The sequence below is a fragment of the Hippichthys cyanospilos genome, chromosome 17, assembly GCF_059441005.1.
Source record: "Hippichthys cyanospilos isolate Australia breed blue-spotted pipefish chromosome 17, RoL_Hcya_1.0, whole genome shotgun sequence".
Lineage (NCBI taxonomy): Eukaryota > Metazoa > Chordata > Actinopteri > Syngnathiformes > Syngnathidae > Hippichthys > Hippichthys cyanospilos.
This window is the reverse complement of record NC_142385.1, coordinates 12,742,501-12,761,727: the sequence shown is the minus strand read 5'-3', so window position 1 is coordinate 12,761,727 and position 19,227 is coordinate 12,742,501. Positions and strand designations below refer to the sequence as shown.

Below are 19,227 nucleotides of genomic sequence, written 5' to 3'. Positions count from 1 at the left end.
CCCCGCATTTTGCTGGGGGTGGGGGGTGTGGGGGCGCATTTACAATCTAACGCTGATTGCACAATGCTCCCGGATGCATGCACTCTGCTAGTGCTATTGAAAATCAATTCACAGCTATGCACACACAAATAGATGGACTGTCTTTTTGTTACTCCTTGCTTACCCACTCATGTATTCCATTAGTCCGCTCTCCATCCCGACTCGCTTTTTTTTTTTCTCTCCGTGTGTGTCAGTTGACCAAATACACAAGGGCAGGCAGAATGAATAAAACTGCAGCGGCAGCAGCCAAGCTTGTGGCCACAAATAGAATCGAATTAATTTGAATTACCCGTCTCTGTTTTTCCTGATCGGCCAATTGGACGGCGGGAAATGAGACTAGAAAGTCCAAAGCAAACGCGGCACTATCTTAAGTTTGTCACTTCCATTATCTAACGAAGATAATGTGATAAGGAAAATTAGCAAGCTGTTTTTTTTACACATTAGGAAGGCATATCATTCGATACTAACTGGCCATTGACAACAATTAACCCCTGGGCACTTTTTATTCTACGTCATTCTTACGGTATTTTAGCCAGGGTTGGCACACTCCTGCTATTGTGATAACTACGTTGTCGTGCCATGTTGATACGTTGTCACCATTTGGGTGAAATTTCAGCTCCCTAGTGTCTTTGTTCAATGCTTTCCCTTTGATGTGAAATGCCCTTGTTATAAAGATCAAAATATTGGACAAAATGGTCAGAACCTGGAGAAATCATACATATAATAAATAGCATGATATAAATTAACCCAAGTCCCATTTTGAATTATTCAAGTTGTTCTGAGACCATGAGAAAGAAAATGTGGTCTGATGAGCCAAAGAATGAACTCTTTGTTCTGAATACCTGATGTCATGAAAATAAACGGAAGAAATGCTGTGACTATTTCCTGGATGCGCAGTCAAGATAATACGACAGGCAATGTGAGAACTGCGCATGGCGGTCGCCATGGCAACGACAGCTGCTAATCTATATTATAAGACGTATAAAAAGGCAGGGCGCTACTATGTAAGGTATGCTTACCACGGTCTGCGTATTCTGTCAGCTCTTTTTATTGCATTAGTGGATGAAGTCATGACCATGTGCTAATTTTCAGGGACAGGAAAATGGGGGATGGGGGGTAAAAGGGGTTAAAGAGCAACACCTGTCTACTTGGAGTCCTCTTAGTCTGTCAAAATACTCTTAATAAGCCACCATGTGACTTTCTTTGTTCTAATGGCAACGTGAGATTTAAACCGAATTTAGACTGCGCGTCTATCGATTGTTTCGCCATTTTGAATTTTGGTATAACCGTATAAGGGATGCAACTAAAATGTATGGAGTTATACATAGCAGTATATACATATTTTCATTTAGATGTTCATCATGAGTGAAATAATACATGATGTAAACACAAAAATAGTTTTAAAAATCCCGGTATTCCCCAAATAGGTTGTCACGGCATTATTTTCGATTGAAAGAAGCAAGCAGACTGAACCACCGCCCGAGTCTATCCTTTTTTCACACGCAGGAAAATGAAAATGAAAATGTAAATTTTTTCATGTAAATTTCAATTCAATTAAGAGTGGCGAAATATTAATCTGTGTGCACCGGTTAGAGAACACGAAAAGATATTCCAATTGACGCGTCTTGTCTTTCAGAATTTACACACAATCATAAACTTGTTGAAACATGGATGCTGCGCAAAGAAAAAAGAAAAACAACCGCTTCACTTGCATTCGAAGTTACGCTGGTGAGGCGTTCACTGATGGCTCACAATGTGGGAAATCTGAATGACACTTAACCCTCAGCAAATATATACAACATTTGGATATGAACACAAGAAAATATGAAGAGTTTACAAAAGATGAGTTTTTGCATTGTTTACAAAGTTTTGTAAACGGTGAAACGGAAAATACCAGAATTTCACCCCGAAATTAAGGGTGCGACTTATATTAGGGGAATTACGGTATTTGAAAGACAAAATCAAACCGTTTCAATAGCACCGAAGACGCTAAAAAAACAACTGGAATTGTCAAAAATCTCAGTTTGAATTTGAGTCAAATTGAAGTCAATAATCGTTGATCACAAACGGTAAAATATCGGCAGATTACAAAGACGGTTTGCGAACACCGCAATGTCCCCGAAGGTCCATGCAGAGAGTATGAAAAACATACAAGTACGGTTTCTAAAATTGAATCAGGAGATCTAGTCAACCTAATCGCAAAAAAACATCCAGTAATATTATTTGGTGCGTAGCGGAAGACCGAAAAGGTCGACTGCAGCCGGTCGAGCCCGATCAATAATAAGTCAACAGTCACACCTTCACCAGTCCGGACTCCAGACACCCCCCCCCCCCCCCCCCCCCCCCTCCCTACTGGCCTGTTTTAACACAGCCCCTCCCTGTTCCGATGAAATTTTAATCATCCTGCGTTTCAATATTTTAAAAGCTCCTCTCAAATTCAGTGATGTTATTCGGCTTTAGCGAAGAACAGATAACGGACCTGGTTTTTATTGCGTTATGGGCCGACACGACACCGACAGCTGTTGCTTAACCCTTTCGCGGTATTTTGAACATTTTTGGCTCATTTTCACACATCTGCGTAGCGAAGCGGTGATCTGCTTAGAATAGAATAGAATAGAATAGAATAGAATAGAATAGAATAGAATATATATATATATATATATATATATATATATATATTACTTTTTGAGACATATTCTTCCGTTCTCTACTCGCAGTATTTTAGTCAGGGGTTGGTACAAAGTTGGTCATCTGGGTGAAATTTCAGCTCCCTAAAATCATCTTTCAAAGCTTTTCCTTTCATGTAAATTGCTTTTGGTGTAAAGATAAAAACAAAAAAAAAACCAACAAAAAAAAAGACTGCAAAATACTGCATTAAGGTTCAAGTCAACAAATATTTTAGGTACTGAACTGATTACTCGAGTATTTGAATCACTAAAATAATGACTTACTTTGGTACCTAAAGTAATCAATTACTTCAGTACTTTTCGAACACTAAGTCCTTGATAAATTTAGTATTTAATTAATTGTACAAAAAAAAAAAAAAAAAAATATATATATATATATATATATATATATATATATATATATATATATATATATATATATATACGTTTTTCTTTTGCCGTGTATAGGAAGTACCTGTAATTTTGGCCATATTTGTGAATTATGGACAACCTTGACAAGTCACCTCTAGGTGAAATTTCAGCTCCCTTGTGTCTTTTGTCGATAATTTCCATTTGATGTGAAATGCCTTCAAAGGGAAGATCAAAATACTGCACAAGGGTTGAGAAAACGGTTGAGATGGAAGTGAAACAAACAAAAAAACAATTCAAGCTTTTCGATTTAAGCTCCACACTATCAGCATGTTTTTGCGTGGTCCTCTTTTTTTTTTTTTTTTTTTTTCCCCTCGCAAATGTTTCCAAATGGGATAAAAACAACATCGGCCTGGGTGTTAGAATCACAAACAACTTTTAGCGCCACACCCCGATTTGAGCGGTCACACCCATTTGACTTGGAAAGCAACCCGGACGGGCATCGAATGCTTTGTTTGTTTTCCTTTTTCGATTCGCTTTCTGGCTTTTTCCTCTTTCGGGCGGCGTGATCTCTCATCTTTCAATCTCGTTTGATTGGCGTGCCTGTTTCTCCTAGCATGCCGCCGCTTCATTTTCAGACGCCTGTTTGCTTTTGTTCCGAAGTCCGCGCGCGTGAAAAAAATGGCGCGCGCACACAAACGCACCCCTCCGCCCTCTCGATTTCTCTTTCCCTTTTTTGCTCTGTAATAAGAGCAGCTGCGGCCGCTCTGATTCAATTGCAGTGCGGGACTTATGGCTATTACCCAGTGTTGACTGGAGCAAGGGGGGAGACTGGCTGCTGCTGCGGCGCAGCTGCGTCTACAACAACATCAGGAAAAAAAAAAAAAAAAACAAGTCATGAATTTGGGCATCCCACCAGCAAAAATATAAACTGCTGAAAATGCGAATCTTGTGGGAACAAAACTGACTGTTTTGAGGAAGGTTGAGATTATGTAGTACGGTATCTCGTACAAGCTTTTTTCAGTGATGCGAAATATGTTTTCAGCCAGCAAAAAAAAATAAAACCTAAAAAACGTCATGGGCGCCTGATTTATTAGACTTTCGAAGCTTTCAAACGTCATTTGTATCGGTCCATGAATAATCAACATTTGGATTAGAGATCTGTTCCCAAAAAGAAATATGTCAATAATGAAGAAATATTAAGAGATATTCGTCCACCAAAAAATGATCAAAATAAAGACCTTTTTTTTCATTTATGGTGCTCGACTAAATAATCACCGTATAAGCCGCACCCGTATATAAACCACAGCAGCAAAAATATGGTTTTTGTCACAGATAAGGCTCACTAACCCTAACCCTAACCCGCAGGAAATAGCATGAGATATTTACGCAAAAAAATGGTACATGGAAGTTTATGATTTTTTTTTTCATTAAATTTTTTTGTAATTGTCTGCCAACAGCAAAATCCAAAATATTTATAAAAAAACGACTAGAAGGATATTTTCAACACTAACAGAATACTGTTAATTAAATAGCAGTTAATCGAAATCAATATTTCAATAGCATCTTTTTTATCTCCTTTTGTTTGATAGATTATTTTAGTGAACATAAAAACACATTGCAAATAATTCAGAAATACATAAATAAAATCATAGATACTGTGTACTGTATATAAAATGTCACAAATGTACCCAAAATTTTATCCATTCTCTTATTCAATTTAGACATTTTTTTAAAAATAATAATAACATTTTTTAACCTGTTTCAACACAGCCATTGAGTCACATCTTTTCAGTTCTATTTCATAGTTGTTCCAGAAATGAAAACCTCAAACAGATACACACATTTGCTTGCTGGTGGCTAGCAAAAAATAAAGAAATAAAAACAACAGATAAGGCGCACTGGATTATAAGCCGCAGGGTTCAGATCACGAGGAAAAGGTCGCGGCTTATCACCCGAAAAATTCGGTCCGAGCAAAACGACAAATTCCAGTTTGTTATCCATGAAGTGCCACAATCCGCTTAGCGGTATTATGTCAAATATAGACAGCAGGTCTAGGGGACAGGATGTCAGATCCTTTTGGAACCATATTTTCCTATGCTGGTTTTTCGGAGTCGTGCCGCTGGAATGCCCGGAGCGAGTAATTACCGACCCAGTGCGGCATCCGGGAATCCCGCACGTTTGCCTTTGAGACGAAAGGCAATGTCACTCGAGGAAAACCAGAAGAGGCCAGGATGGCGTATTTTAGGAGTGTGGTTAAATACAAGCTGTGGATTTACAGCGGAAGGGCATTCCAGCAAATGGACGTCTTAAAAGTAGTGCGAGAAAATGATAGGGAAGTGGGGGAGGGGTCAAGAAAGTCTTAATTAGGTGGAGCTGCTGGTAACACCTGCCACACGACCCGTCCCTTCCTTCTGCTCGGTACCATTCCACTTTGGCCTTGGAAGTGCCGGGACGACTGGCTTATGGCCCCCTTTTGGCCCTTAAGGCCCCAGCAGATGATTAAAATATGTAAAATTTCAAAATTCAACAATTCGGACATTTCTGTGTGATTGCAGCTGGACATGCGAGATTTTGTGTGCAAAAGTAACAATTGTCCACATTTTGGACCATACAAAACCATGATGATGACAATTTTTGAGATGCATTTTAATCAGATTCATGACATTGATTTTCCTGCGATTTTTGCGACATTTCATGGAGCGGCAGTCAGCAAACATAAAATTTTGTGTTTCATCTCAAGTTAATGGATATGTCTTTAAAGTGTCATCATCAATCCACAGCCTACAAAATAAGACCATACGATTTTTCAATTGTTTGTGGGTGTTAATAAATTTAACCCGGCGTATTTTCCGCACTATAAGGCGCACCGGATTATAAGGCGCACCCTCAATTAATGACATATTTGAAAACTTTTTCAATCACAATATAGTAATAATCAAAGTAATAACAATAATAACTCAAACAATAACTCTCAATAGCATCATAACTCAATGTCAATATGAGCAACCTTGTTCAACTGTAAACACACAAAAGAAACAGGTAAAGCTTACTTTATCCGGTCATTCCCCATCTACGAATCGCAATCTCAATATTAATCCATAGATAAAGCGCACCGGATTATAAGGCGCACCCTCAATTAATGATATATTTTAAAACTTTTTCCATATATAAGGCGCACCGGATCATAAGGCGCACCCTCAATTAATGACATATTTGAAAACTTTTTCAATCACAATATAGTAATACTCAAAGTAATAACCATAATAACTCAAATAATAACTCTAGATTATGAATAGTATAATAACTCAATGTCAATATGAGCAACGTTGTTCAACTGTAAACACGCAAAAGAAACAGGTAAAGCTTACGTTATCAGTTCATTCCCCATCTACCAATCCCAATCTCAATATTGATCCATATATAAGGCGCACCCGATTATAAGGCGCACCATCAGCTTTAAAAAAAAAATCAAGGCTTTTGTGCGCCTTATAGTGCGGAAAATACGGTCCATATGTTAGGATAGAACTGATGCCACTGAACAATGTGAGCGGTTGAAGGAAAAAAACAATAATTACGCCTTTCAAAGCATTTACAAAATTCGGAAACCAAAATGCAACGTGTACAGTTTGCAAAGTGTGTGCACAAGGGTTAATAACAATAAAAAATAATAATAATAATAATTCACCAGAGGTGGATACACCGCTATGAATAATGCAGTAGGGAGGAGTTGAGACCAGAGAGAGAGAAAGAACAGCGGTTATTCCTCCCATCCAGTCCCTCCCTCTTTCCTCGTCCCCGGCGTTCCCAACCCCCAGCTGGCGGCCGCACTGCAGAAGGTCAGAGAGAGGAGAGGGAGAGGAAGAGGAGGCTGAGGGAGAGACGGTCAGGGGCGGGGCGCTTGGATGTACAGGAACATGCCGAGAGGAGACCGCGCGGACAAGCCATGACAACCATGCTGAGTCCCAAAATCAGACAGACCAGAAGAGGTAGGACCCCATTTCATTCTTTACTATCATTATCGCCCTTTTTTATTATGGTTGTGATCGACCCGCAGGTTCAAAGAGATTTAAAAGCGCTTTCGCCATTGAAATGTTCTCCAACTGCATCTCGAGTTTCATCACGGCTGCGAGCCTGCCGTCAGCTGGTGCCGCATGTGCAGCCCGGGATGTGCGCGCGCTCCTCAAAGGATGCGTTAATGAGCCCGTTTACGTGTCCGAGTCCACGTGTCCTTCCGTCCTCACTCGCAATTATTCATCTGGATGTGATTAAGACGTAATGAATAGCTGGCAATAATGGGAGCGGGATGCGGAAATCCTCTCCCGGAGCAGCGTGAAATTACTCCTAAAGAGGATTCAATGTGTATTTGCATATATTATCAGACAATAGGCATTGGTCATGTGTGTTTTATGAATTGCCTCATTAGCCGCTCGCTTGATTGCTTGTATCATAGTTGTCGCATTTCGCGCATTTTCGTGCAAAAACAAAAGAAATATTCAATATTGCTTTTGAATTGCGGAAATTAAAATTTGGTATCAAATAAGAAACATGGGGAAATGTTTGGTGATATTTTTAGGCCGTGCAGGTCCATCCAAATTGTTACTATCGATCCTTTACATTTATTTATGTGTTTATGTTCGTTTCTTTTCGGTAAATTGGTCAAAAAATCTAAATTCTTCAAAATTAACCCTTGTGCTGTATTTTTTTCCAGTCATTTTACGTTTTAAAAAAAATGCATTTCACATCAAACGGAAAATACTAAAAGACGACCCTGAGGGAGCTGAAATTTCACCCAGATTGACGACAACATATCGTTCAACATGGCACGACCGCTTAATCATCGCACTGGCTAAAACACAGTGAGAATGATGAGAAATAAAATGACCCAAAATAGTCAAAATACTGCTGAGAAAAGGAAGATGAGGCGAAAGAAAATGACCCAAAATGGTCAAAATACTGCTGAGAAATGAAAGACGAGTTTTTTTTAATCACATTATATTTAACCACAGCTACGCCAATAAGCTAGTATCAATAGAATCGATACTAAAGTCATTAGCGGTCATTTTAATGTTGTTTTTTTAACTTAGGCTAATTGCGGAACTTTAATAATATTGTGGGCGTAGCCACGAACAAATAAGGTTTAATAGACTTGGTTCATTACGTAATAAAAATGCATAGTTTTCTGGGTAAAAATAAAAAAATAAGCCAACATTAGCTAGGTGCGCTTGATTGGTTGTATTTGTGTCACATTTTGCATTTTCATGAAAAAAATAATCTATTAATTGTTCAACATTGATCATTAATCGTACTGAACTGCTTTTGAATCGAAAAATACATTTTAAACACGCATAGTAAGCACTTGGGATTGAATGTCAGGAATCATAAAAACATAAAAAGCTATCTTTGGGATTGAACGGGTTTATCTGAATTTCATGTTCAGAATAAACACAGCGAATTGACGACGTCGGTCTTTTAAAAAAAAGAAAATTGGAGTACTGATTTCTCCTTGCAGGAATATGTCATTTACGGGGTACACTATACAGTACACTATATTTAACTGTAATAAAACGATGCAAGTGTGGCCTCCATAATAAAATCTCTATATTTTGGTAATAGTAATATATTTATAGTATAATAGAAAATATCTGATGTCTTTTATCGTGAAAATTCCTTTTAGTTTTTTTTTTTCAGAGCACACTCGCTTGTTTTAATTGCCTTCATATAAGCTGCTTCCCTCGTCTATTTGATGCGCGTTACCATGGTTTTACGATCAAAGTCGTGCGACTGACGTTCTGCATGAATAGCAGATGCACCGACTGGCAGATACTGTATGCAGAAATATATATACTGCAGCATCAGTTCCACTTCATTGCAGGTCGCCCGTCGAGGCTTCTTGTGATTGGCCACGCCCCTGCTGCTTGTCAGTGTGGAGATTTAAACACACACACACAGACACACAACGCCGTTGCGTAATTTATCAACAGCGGTAGGCTAACCGCGTTCTGCGCTGATGCACCTGTAACTCTGTCCGCCATAAATCAGCGCCCGATGACTAGATTAATGGAATTAAATTCCTACGGCGTTGCCTGAGCATCCTTGTTTATGTGTGTGAAATGAAGTGCGCGGATAGCTTGTCGCTACGCGTCAGACGTAGGAAGAACCCAGTTTCAACTTGGATTAATGGGCACTGAAAAAGGAAGTCACACTATAGAGATGTTTTTTTTTTTTTTGTAGTTGGAAAAAAAAGCTGCATCATGCGAGTCTTGTGCTTAAGTCACCACATATATATATATATATATATATATATATATATATATATATATATATATATATATATATATATATATATATATATATACTGTATATATATATATATATATATATATATATATATATATATATATATATATATATATATATATATATATATATATATATATATATATATATATATTCCACTTTTGCTTGTCATATAACAATATTATTACTAAAGTTATTTTTAGAAAAATAATCTGGTATGTACAATTGTACCTAAGATACGAGTGACCCGATTTGCGACTATTTCTAGATATGTGAACACAAATGGTTGCAGACAAACAATATAACAATACACATATTTATGATCCTTTGCAAAAAAATAATTATTACTGTAGCTTACCATGTGTGCTCTCCTAAAGCTGTGCTTTATGTGTCTCTATGTTTGCAGTATACAACTCCAGAAGGAGCAGCACAATGTCCTATGAAGCGATGCAAAAAAAAAAAAAATATTTAAAAGTTTGATGGGTGTATGTTTCTCTTAAGAACAATAGAATTCAGCAATTTTATATTAATATATTAATCATTCCAAGACACCAATCCAATCACTGTTTTTTTTTAAATATTTTAATTCAGGCACCAGAATTTATCAATATAATGCAATACACAGATGCCGTACCGATCCATCCAATAGAAATGATTTGTAAATCATTTCTTGGAAACCGACTGGATGAAAGGTTTATACGTCTCTTTCATTTTGTGCCGATGAAATCCATATTTGGATGTGTGCCTCCTGCTGTTGAGACTTACTTACGCCTGAAAGGACATGAGGAAACTATGCATGCAATATAATGGATGCGTATCCATGCAGGTACAGCAGTTGGGACATAATAGCTTGTTGCCAGGGTGGTGCCCTCAAGGGTGCTGTTTTTTTTTTTTACTCTTGACATTTAAAACTTGATAACATGCCTGTCCTTTTATGACCTGGAAACGTTACAGATACATTTAAGCCTAATAATTGTGCTCATACGGATACAATAATAAAAACTGTCCCTCTTAAAATGTAAGTCATAGCAAATGATAATCATACTTTTTCTTCCAACGAATTGCTGCGGTTAGTCTTAAAAGGACGCTTTGACGCTAAAACGTCGTCTGTCTTTTACATCTGAACATCACGCAAGCGGCCGCAAAGCAGCTCCGCCCAAGCCAAGGAAGGTCTGAATCACCCCGAGCACGAGGTTCGAATTGGAGCGCTGGCACTTATGGACCCACGAGAAAAAAAAAATAAATCCGTGACTCAAGTGTGAATCACAGACGAGTACGTGTTCCACTCACACACAGCTGACGTGCTAAACAGTGGAACGCTTTCATGTGAAAACTGGCAAGGGGAGAAGACGTGAACATATATAGTACTCGGGATTCGTTTTGAGGATTCGGTTTGATGTTTTGATGACGTGAAGCGCTGTCCAACTGTGCGCATGGGTGTTTGATTCCAGGCCACTGAAACGTTACCTTTTAAATCGGCTCGGGAGATGCGCTCGACAGGGCCGAAGCATAAATAATTACCGTAAAATTTTGCGTCCTATAAACGGTCGTTTATTTATTTAATTTTTTTAGGGGACATCATTCGAAGAAGATTGACTGTTGTCAGCCAGTGAATGGTGTTAGCTAAGGATGTTATAGCATTATTTTCATTAAAAGAAGCGGGCAAACTGAACCAATGTCCGAGTTCATCCTTGTTCAAACGCGGGAATATTACTAGGATCATTTAAAAGTTATCCTGTCTCCAGCTGATTCAATTACAAGTGCAAAGGTTAGAGGATATGGAAAAGTATTCCATTTGGCTTGTTTAATAGTGGTATTTTGAGATATGTATATACAGTATTTATATTCATGGAAAAATGAACTCGAGCTGCGTCGTGAGGAAAAGGCAAAACACCTGCTTCTAAAGCATTCAACGTTACATTGGCGAGGCGTTCAATGATTGCTCCCAGTGTGGGATATCTGAAGCACACTTAACCCACAACAAATATATAACTAAAAATATATAACAAAAAAAACCCAGAAGAATTTACAAAGACGAGATCTATTCTTTTCTCAAAAAAATGCATCCTATAGAAAACACCAGAATTTGACCCTAAAATTAAGGGTGTGTCCCGTATTTGGGGAATTACAATATATAAACAGTTTGCTAGATGTTGTTGTCATAAAAAAATATGAATTAAATACAGTGATATCCAGCAGATATCCACCAAAACAGTGTTACATCTTTGGAAACACACTTTAGATCTGCGTTTCGCACCATTCTACTTTCTGTCACCAAATTACCATGTGCGCCAGGATCATGTGGAATGGAGGTGGCAAATCCAGGTCTATAAAGTTAAAAACCCTTCAGATCCTACCATTTTGGTCTAGATTGGACTTAAAGGAGATCAACTCGGGCTATTTTCAAGGAAATTTTAAATAGTTTAGGTTCTCAACGGTTGGATGATTGTCAGTAAAAATTACATTGTGAGATGCTTAGACGTGATCAGAATACTCAGTGATGTGAAGGTTATCTCGAACTTTACAATTAATGGAACAAACTTGTCTACGTTATCTGTCCAAAGACAACCGAGCTTCAATGCCAGCCTTGAAGCTAAGTTTGAACTAGAACTTTCGAAAATAATATACATTGGACTTAATATGGCGTATAACTAGTGTCAATCGTTGTCTGCTCCTTATTGGAATTAATGTGTCTGGCTCTCCTCAGTAATAACAAAGCAATTTGGGATTTACTTAAACGCAACGCCGCGGGGAAGATAAGAATTAGAGCGCGTCTAAAGAAGACCAATGGAGGGATAAGCCTCATTAATGTGAAAGGTGACAAAAAGAACCTCAGTTAATCCATGACAACATTATGGATGCGCTGTTTAGGAAAATGTGAAAGAAAAATGAGAAAAGATGAAGATCAAAGCAAAAAGGATGATGAAACTTATACTCTGTGTGTGTGTGTGTGTGTGTGTGTGTGTGTGTGTGTGTATATATTTATATATATATATATATATATATATATATATATATATATATATATATATACACACACACATATATATGTATATATGTATACACGCACACAAACATACCATTTTTTGAGTACAGACAAGGCAATAATTGAGTTGACAAAGATTGGACTCGTCGGTTATCCATCTTGGCCTCATGCCATGTATATTTTTCTTTTTCATTTTCATCCCGCGGCGTTATCTTTCATTGCGTATGCCGCTCGTCTCTCAGAGACACATAACCTTCTGCCCCGGGCTTGCACAGCTCCAAATGAGATACAGAGGCAGAAGGCACAAAAAAGACTAGAAACACAAATAAGATGGAGACAAGGGGCCGCACACACACACACCGGTGTAGCCCGGGGTGACAGACGGGGATTGTACCTCCGTCACCCCTTCACCTGCCTTCCATTTGGAAGATCCTTGGGAGAGACTTATTGTCTCGCCACGAGCCAAAAGAAAGGCAAACGGCTTGGGCGTGCGATAATAGGACCACCTGGGACTGACTGACTGAATCATCCTCAACAAATGTGTGAAACCTGAGCTCAGTCAAGGGCGGTTTGCAAGCAAAGGGACCGGCAGCGCCGACATGTCCCAATGTCTTTTCTCGCCTCAGATAACACCCGTTGTCCTTATCTTGAAACCGGTTCACTATAGCTTACGGGGCTTCAAGTGATATTTGCCGCCGGCTCGGCCGTATGGATTTATTGCGCGCAGGTATGAACTCCTGACCGGCTAGGCAAACAAGGCTATGCAATTTAATGATCATGAATAATTTATACTACTCAGTTGTGCATACAGCTTCCCTGCGTGCACACAAAGATATGATCAATGTGGCAGAAGGAATACGAGGTTGGAGAAATGGGGGAAGAAAATCAATTCTATCTTTTCTCTGTCGCGCGTGTATAGCTCGAAGGATAATGTTTTATAGGTACTAGCTCGCCTGGTAAAGAAGAAAAAATATGATGACGAATGGCGGCGTAGCTCTTTGACCTTGTCTCCAAGGTGGGAAGTGTTTGATTCATTTGAATGGTCACGGTTGAAAATCAGCAACGCTAATGCAACAGCTGTGTTTACAAATGTAAGATTTTTTCAGACCGTAAGGCTCACTTCAAGGAACACTGTGTAAGATTGACCATATTTCATTAAAGAGGAATAAATGAAATGATTTAACTATTCAAAAACGTGTAAACAAATGTGTTCTCAATGACCAACAGTATGTTTAAAATTTGATCGGTCTAGTTATATATTTATATATGTGTATATATATATATATATATATATATATATATATATATATATATATATATATATTGTCTGTCTGCAGCCAGGTCCAAGAGCATGGTGATGGGCGAGGTGACGCGAGGCTCCTGCCAGCCGGCTTCACCCAGCCTCCAGGAGGGGGCGCTAAAAGCCGGCTGGCTGAAGAAGCAGCGGAGCATCATGAAAAATTGGCAGCTGAGGTGGTTCGTGCTACGCTCGGAACAGCTCGACTTCTACAAAGACGAGGAAGAAACCAAACCGCAGGTAATTACAAAGCACGTTGAAGAGGGTTAGGGTTCGGGTTAGTTGAACGGTTGAACAAGCATTGAGTTATTATTTGTTATTATTTGAGTTATTATTCTTATTGCTTTGAGTGTGATTGAAAAAGTTTTCAAATATGTCATTAATTGAGGGTGCGCCTTATAATCTGGTGCGCCTTATATATGGAAAAAGTTTTGAAATATGTCCTTAATTGAGGGTGCGCCTTATAATCCGCTGCGCTTTATTTATGGATCAATATTGAGATTGGGTTTCGTAGATGGGGAATGAACTGATAAAGTGAGCTTTACCTGTTTCTTTTGTATATTTACAGCTGAACAAGCTTGATCATATTGACATTGAGTTATTATTGTTATTGCTTTGAGTATTACTATATTGTGATTGAAAACGTTTTAAAATATGTCTTTAATTGAGGGTGCGCCTTATAATCCGGTGCGCCTTATAGTGCGGAAAATACGGTACTAACGTTTCCTAAAGTTTAAGTACAGCGTGAAACATGACTTATTCCATAGCGTCAAAATGCTCCAAATTAAAATGCGCTAAACAAATATTTGATGTTTTAGCGTTCATCATTTTTACTTTGCAGTAATGTCGTAGCGTAAAATTACTAATCCCCATCAAATAATGCAGTTTATGAATGAGGTGTTAACACTACGGTGATAGCTTGACTCTCTGGAGATCGGGTGTTCCAGTGCAAGTGCTTCTAACGCACCCATTTGTTGTTTTTTTTCCGCCATTAGAGCATCAACCTAAAAATATTTGCAAGCCAAAAGCTTAATTGATTCGAATCCTTTCTGGTTTGAAGACACCTTTAGTGGCTTTGTGCTGACTCATCTTTTCCTCCTTTAATAACCACTTAGAAGTAATGGAGTGGGTGTGTCACTTGGGGTGGGGATGGAATTTAGCTAGCTGGATAAGGATGACAAAGCAACAACGGCGTGGCCATTTAAAACACAATAATCACCGCTATTATTTGAAACCTTGACGCTTATTGATTTTTTGTCGTCGCTCTGGATTACTGCTTTTTATTTCAAGTAAGCCATCTGCCATCGCTGTTTTTTGCCTCACCCCCACACAGACGACACGTTACACAGCGTGACGTCTTCCACTCGCCGCAGCCTCTAATCTACGGGGACCAAATGAGCGAGAAGGTCCGCGGACTGCCTTTAATCACAGCTCGCCCGATACTCGCCCGAGCTGTATTGATTTGCAAACACTGATGCGTTTGTTTTTTTAGCGCGTGAGACGGAAATGGGCCCGTGCACTCGGGGAAATGAACACGCGCATATTCGCGACCTCCCCCGCTGAAGACAGGATGTGTAAGAAAGTGTCACCCCGCCTTGGTCCTCCCTCTAATCATCGAATCGATGGGATATTTGAAACTGGGAGTGGTGCTTTGCAGGAGGAGGGGGACATGTCGGATTATTGCTACAATAGAGGACGACTCGCCTTACATGGAAGATAGGAAAAGCTGATTTAGTAACGTGTCCAGAAACATGGATTTTTAACTCATTCAAAGATATTTACCGTTACACATTTAAAGATGTTTGAACATACTTCCAAACATACAGTGGACCCCCGGGTTACAGCGTCCCCGAATTACGTTTTTTTCATGTTGCGATGTGGAATAGTTTTTTCGTCCTCCCCGTTTCAGATATTTTCCCCGGTTCGCGACAAAAACAACTGTCATGACCCAAGGGGATTGGCAGTGTTTGTGTTGTTTTGTCTCCATCTGCAGGCGTTTTTAGGTCATTTTACTTATTTCTGTTGCCTCCATGCAACGCGTCACTGCAATGCTGGTCTGCTATTGGTCGGCGTCTCCTCACGGAGATGCCGGTCTGCTATTGGTCGGCCTCACTCGTTTGAAAATGGCGGAACGCTAAAGCTTTGTTCTATCGCGAGCAGTTGCAAAACCGTATTTATAGTGCATTTTACTGCTTAATTCAAACTTGAGAGGGTTAGCCACGGGTCCGTAACGTTATGGGAACAAATGCCATGTTTTTAGCCTACAACTATGTTCGGAAATATTTTCAAGTATGTTCGAACGCATTTGAAAGTATATATAAATACATTTATAAGTACTTATATAACCTATTTTTTTAAATCAGTCTAAAAGTTCTTGTAAGCTAAAGGCTAAAAACATAGCATTTTTTTGTAGAATTCTTCAGGATATCTTTGTCAATATTCTGTAGCGTTATGGTAACAAATGCAATGTTTTTAGCTGGTAGCCTACAACGTATGTTTGGAAATATTTTCAAGTATATTCTTAAGGCAGGCAATTAAAAAAAAGTTTAAATAAAAAACAAAAAATTTCCATACAGCATTTTTCGTTACGACGAACTGCGGTGCGGTGTATCCGTGACAAAAAATTTTTGTTTTTTGGATTAAATTTTTGCCGCTGTGGCTTTCAAACAGGAAAAAACTTCTATACTACCAATTCATTCGATAACAAGAAGATAAACGATGCTTTTAAAACCAGCTTGATACCGGCTCATCTGCCGGCATGATTTGTGTTCTCACGTTACGTTTGCCGCCCTTTGTAAATCATTCATCCCCCGCCGCATGTGTTGTTGTGAGCGCACGCCCCCCCTAGAGACCGCCAGCCCCCCCCACAATCCCCCGGTTCCAACGCTCCCCCCGCTCTCCAACCGGCCACCTCTCCCGCCTCTTCCATTTGTTACCATGGCTACTAATGTTGGCGAGGGCCCGGCCCACAGGCCAAGGCGCTTTGGCAGATTCGGCTGCCTGTTTGATGGGAGATGCCAGTCAGCAGATTAAACAGACGCTGGCATCTCTTCACAGTTTACTCGGTCTTAGTTGTCGCAGCTAAATGGGTATTGATCTTGATAATGTATTCTGATCATTTGTTTTGGTCCCAATGGAATTACAAGGAAATGGTTCTTATGATGACAAGGCGGGGAGGGGGGGTGAAAATACAAATTACAGGCTGTAATTCCCCTGAATCACTTTTTTTTTAATCTATGTGCTTGTGGATTTCAGGGATGTATCCCTCTGCAGGGATGCCAGGTGAACGAGCTCACGGCCAATCCGGATGAACCCGGAAGACATCTTTTTGAGATCGTTCCAGGTAGGAGTTCTTCGTGTAAACAACAGGGGGCAGTGTTTCACAAGATTTCAGGTAGCGCGTTACTGAAACTTCTAATCTCACACGTCAAAACAGATTGGCAGTGCTGTTGCAGTTTTGACACATTTAGAGTCGTTATATCATTAATTTAACTGCTAAAAGAAAAGACAATTGAAAAAAAAACACCTCTTGGACTAATATTGGGAGTTTATATGGCCCTGCTAACTACACAGTGGGTAATGGATGTTTAAATCAATCAATCAATAAATAAACAAATAAATACCGGTAAATTAATACATTTTGATGCCCTCCAGTTATTTTTGCATTTAGTACTTGTCCATGAAATTGCTATCCACCTTATCATTATTCCCACAAATGTAAAATCCTCATATCCCCAAATTAACGTTCACATGATGAAAATTACTTCCGGAATGAATTATTTCATAAATCGAAATACCACTGTACATTGTTCGCCTGCACTCACCATCATTTTAAAAGCACACAATTCACTTGAAACATCTATAAAAAGTTGAAAATCTCAAATTTTGGCGAATGGTCATATAAGAATAATTAACCGTGATATCATTTTGCGAGCATAATTGCAGTTTCCGGATCAAATGGGAGACATTTTAATAAAGTCATTGTTCAATCTTAGTACTAGGATATATTTAGTACATTCTTGGTCCCAAAGAGTGTTTGCTTTCTTGTGTTTAGAGTAGACGAGCAACTTGTGAGTGCCTTGTGTGTTTTTGTTTATGACCAGTCAACATTGCGGAAGGGTGCCGACTCCAAAGACGCTCTGGCCGTGGGCACGCCGGCCACTGGCTGAGAATAATGCAAATCTGCAATTTTGTCTTTTGGCCCAATCATCCCAGTCCCAGGAAAAATCTTTGGTCATTATTTTGAAATGAAATAGGCTGATTGTTTTAGTTGACTTTGCAGTATTTTAACCCTTCTGCTATGTTTGATTGCAAGAAAGAGCAATAATGTCCATGGGTCACTTTGACCCGGAGCCTTTTAGTCACTCGAATGTGTCAGAAAAATCCTGCAAGAACGCCAATGTCTTTGCCCATGATTGCTGTTCAATTACCTAGAACTGCAATGTTATCTCTGGGTCAATATGACCCGGAGGTGAATATATTTATCTAAAAAGCTCAAAAACTATTTTTTTTCATGTAAAATCACTCACAAATTTACAAGGCAATACTTTCTTTATAGCTGTGTGTTACATTTGTTTCTTTGGAATAGTAAGAACATGCTGGGTCAATTTGACCCGGGGTCTAGTGTAATTGTCCAAAAGTTTGATTTTTTTCGTGGGTACAATCCTGCTAACTAACAAATAGTGATTCCCTCCCTTTCCACCATCAGAAACGAGAATAAAATTCTCGGGTCATTTTGACCCGTTTTGCTTATTTATCAAAAAATATGCAAAAACTTCAAAAATGCATACATGTGCTGTTTTAAATTGATATATTTAATATACATAAGCCAAGCAGAAGTTTTGTACTGAAATATTACCTTCAAAATTTACTTAAACTTTCAAATGAAGAATAAATAATAAAAAAAAGATTTGCGCCCCTCCCCGCACTCGACACACTGACTATAAATAAGATTGTTATCTCTTAAAAAAATGTAGAAGTATGCCTAAACCTGCATCCTTTTTAACATTAACAAAAGAAATAAGCCATATATAGCAACTTTCAACAACTGATAATTATTTTTACAGCGTTTATACGGGTTACAGCTTAGTCTAAAACTGAAAAAAGTGCATCAATGTGCCTGAAATTTAAAAAAAAAATGATGAGAATTCTTATGTGGTGTTTTGTATAGTATAATATAGTATAGCATAGTATAGTAAATTAACTCATTCACTCCCAGAAATGTTTTTTATGCATTTTTTAGGAGTCCAGAAATTCAATACCAGGTATCTATTTTCCCATGTTTTATTTTTCTGTGTTGGGATTGAGGAAAGTAAAAAACAGGCTGGTATGAGTTTAAACACTAATACCAAAGTCAAAGATTCTTAACAGTCAGCTGTGACAAAGACTTTTTTTTGTTTTAATGAAAGTATGAAACATTGCTAAATTGAGAACCACACCATCTGCAACCAATTTCACCCTTTTCCAAAGATGCCGCGATGCCAGGCTCATAATTTCCATCTTTCAAACTTTGAACAATTAAATCGCTTTACACCGCCTCATTTGAAACAGATGAATCTCCAGTTCGCCAT

At 38.7% G+C, this 19,227-nt stretch overlaps 2 protein-coding genes across 2 annotated transcripts in view; one reads left to right on the top strand and one right to left on the bottom strand.

Moving 5' to 3' along the window:
- Positions 1 to 19,227, bottom strand: part of mapk8b (mitogen-activated protein kinase 8b) — a 58,764-nt gene that overhangs the window by 7,468 nt on the left and 32,069 nt on the right. The window lies entirely within an intron of this gene.
- arhgap22b (Rho GTPase activating protein 22b) overlaps positions 6,956 to 19,227 on the top strand; it is a 23,739-nt gene continuing 11,467 nt past the window's right edge. Inside the window, exons 1-3 of the mRNA XM_088439525.1 lie at positions 6,956 to 7,063; positions 13,698 to 13,897; positions 16,913 to 17,000. Of these exons, the coding sequence (XP_088295651.1) occupies positions 7,021 to 7,063; positions 13,698 to 13,897; positions 16,913 to 17,000 (331 nt within the window). The 5' untranslated portion in view covers positions 6,956 to 7,020. The remainder of the gene's footprint in view (positions 7,064 to 13,697; positions 13,898 to 16,912; positions 17,001 to 19,227) is intronic.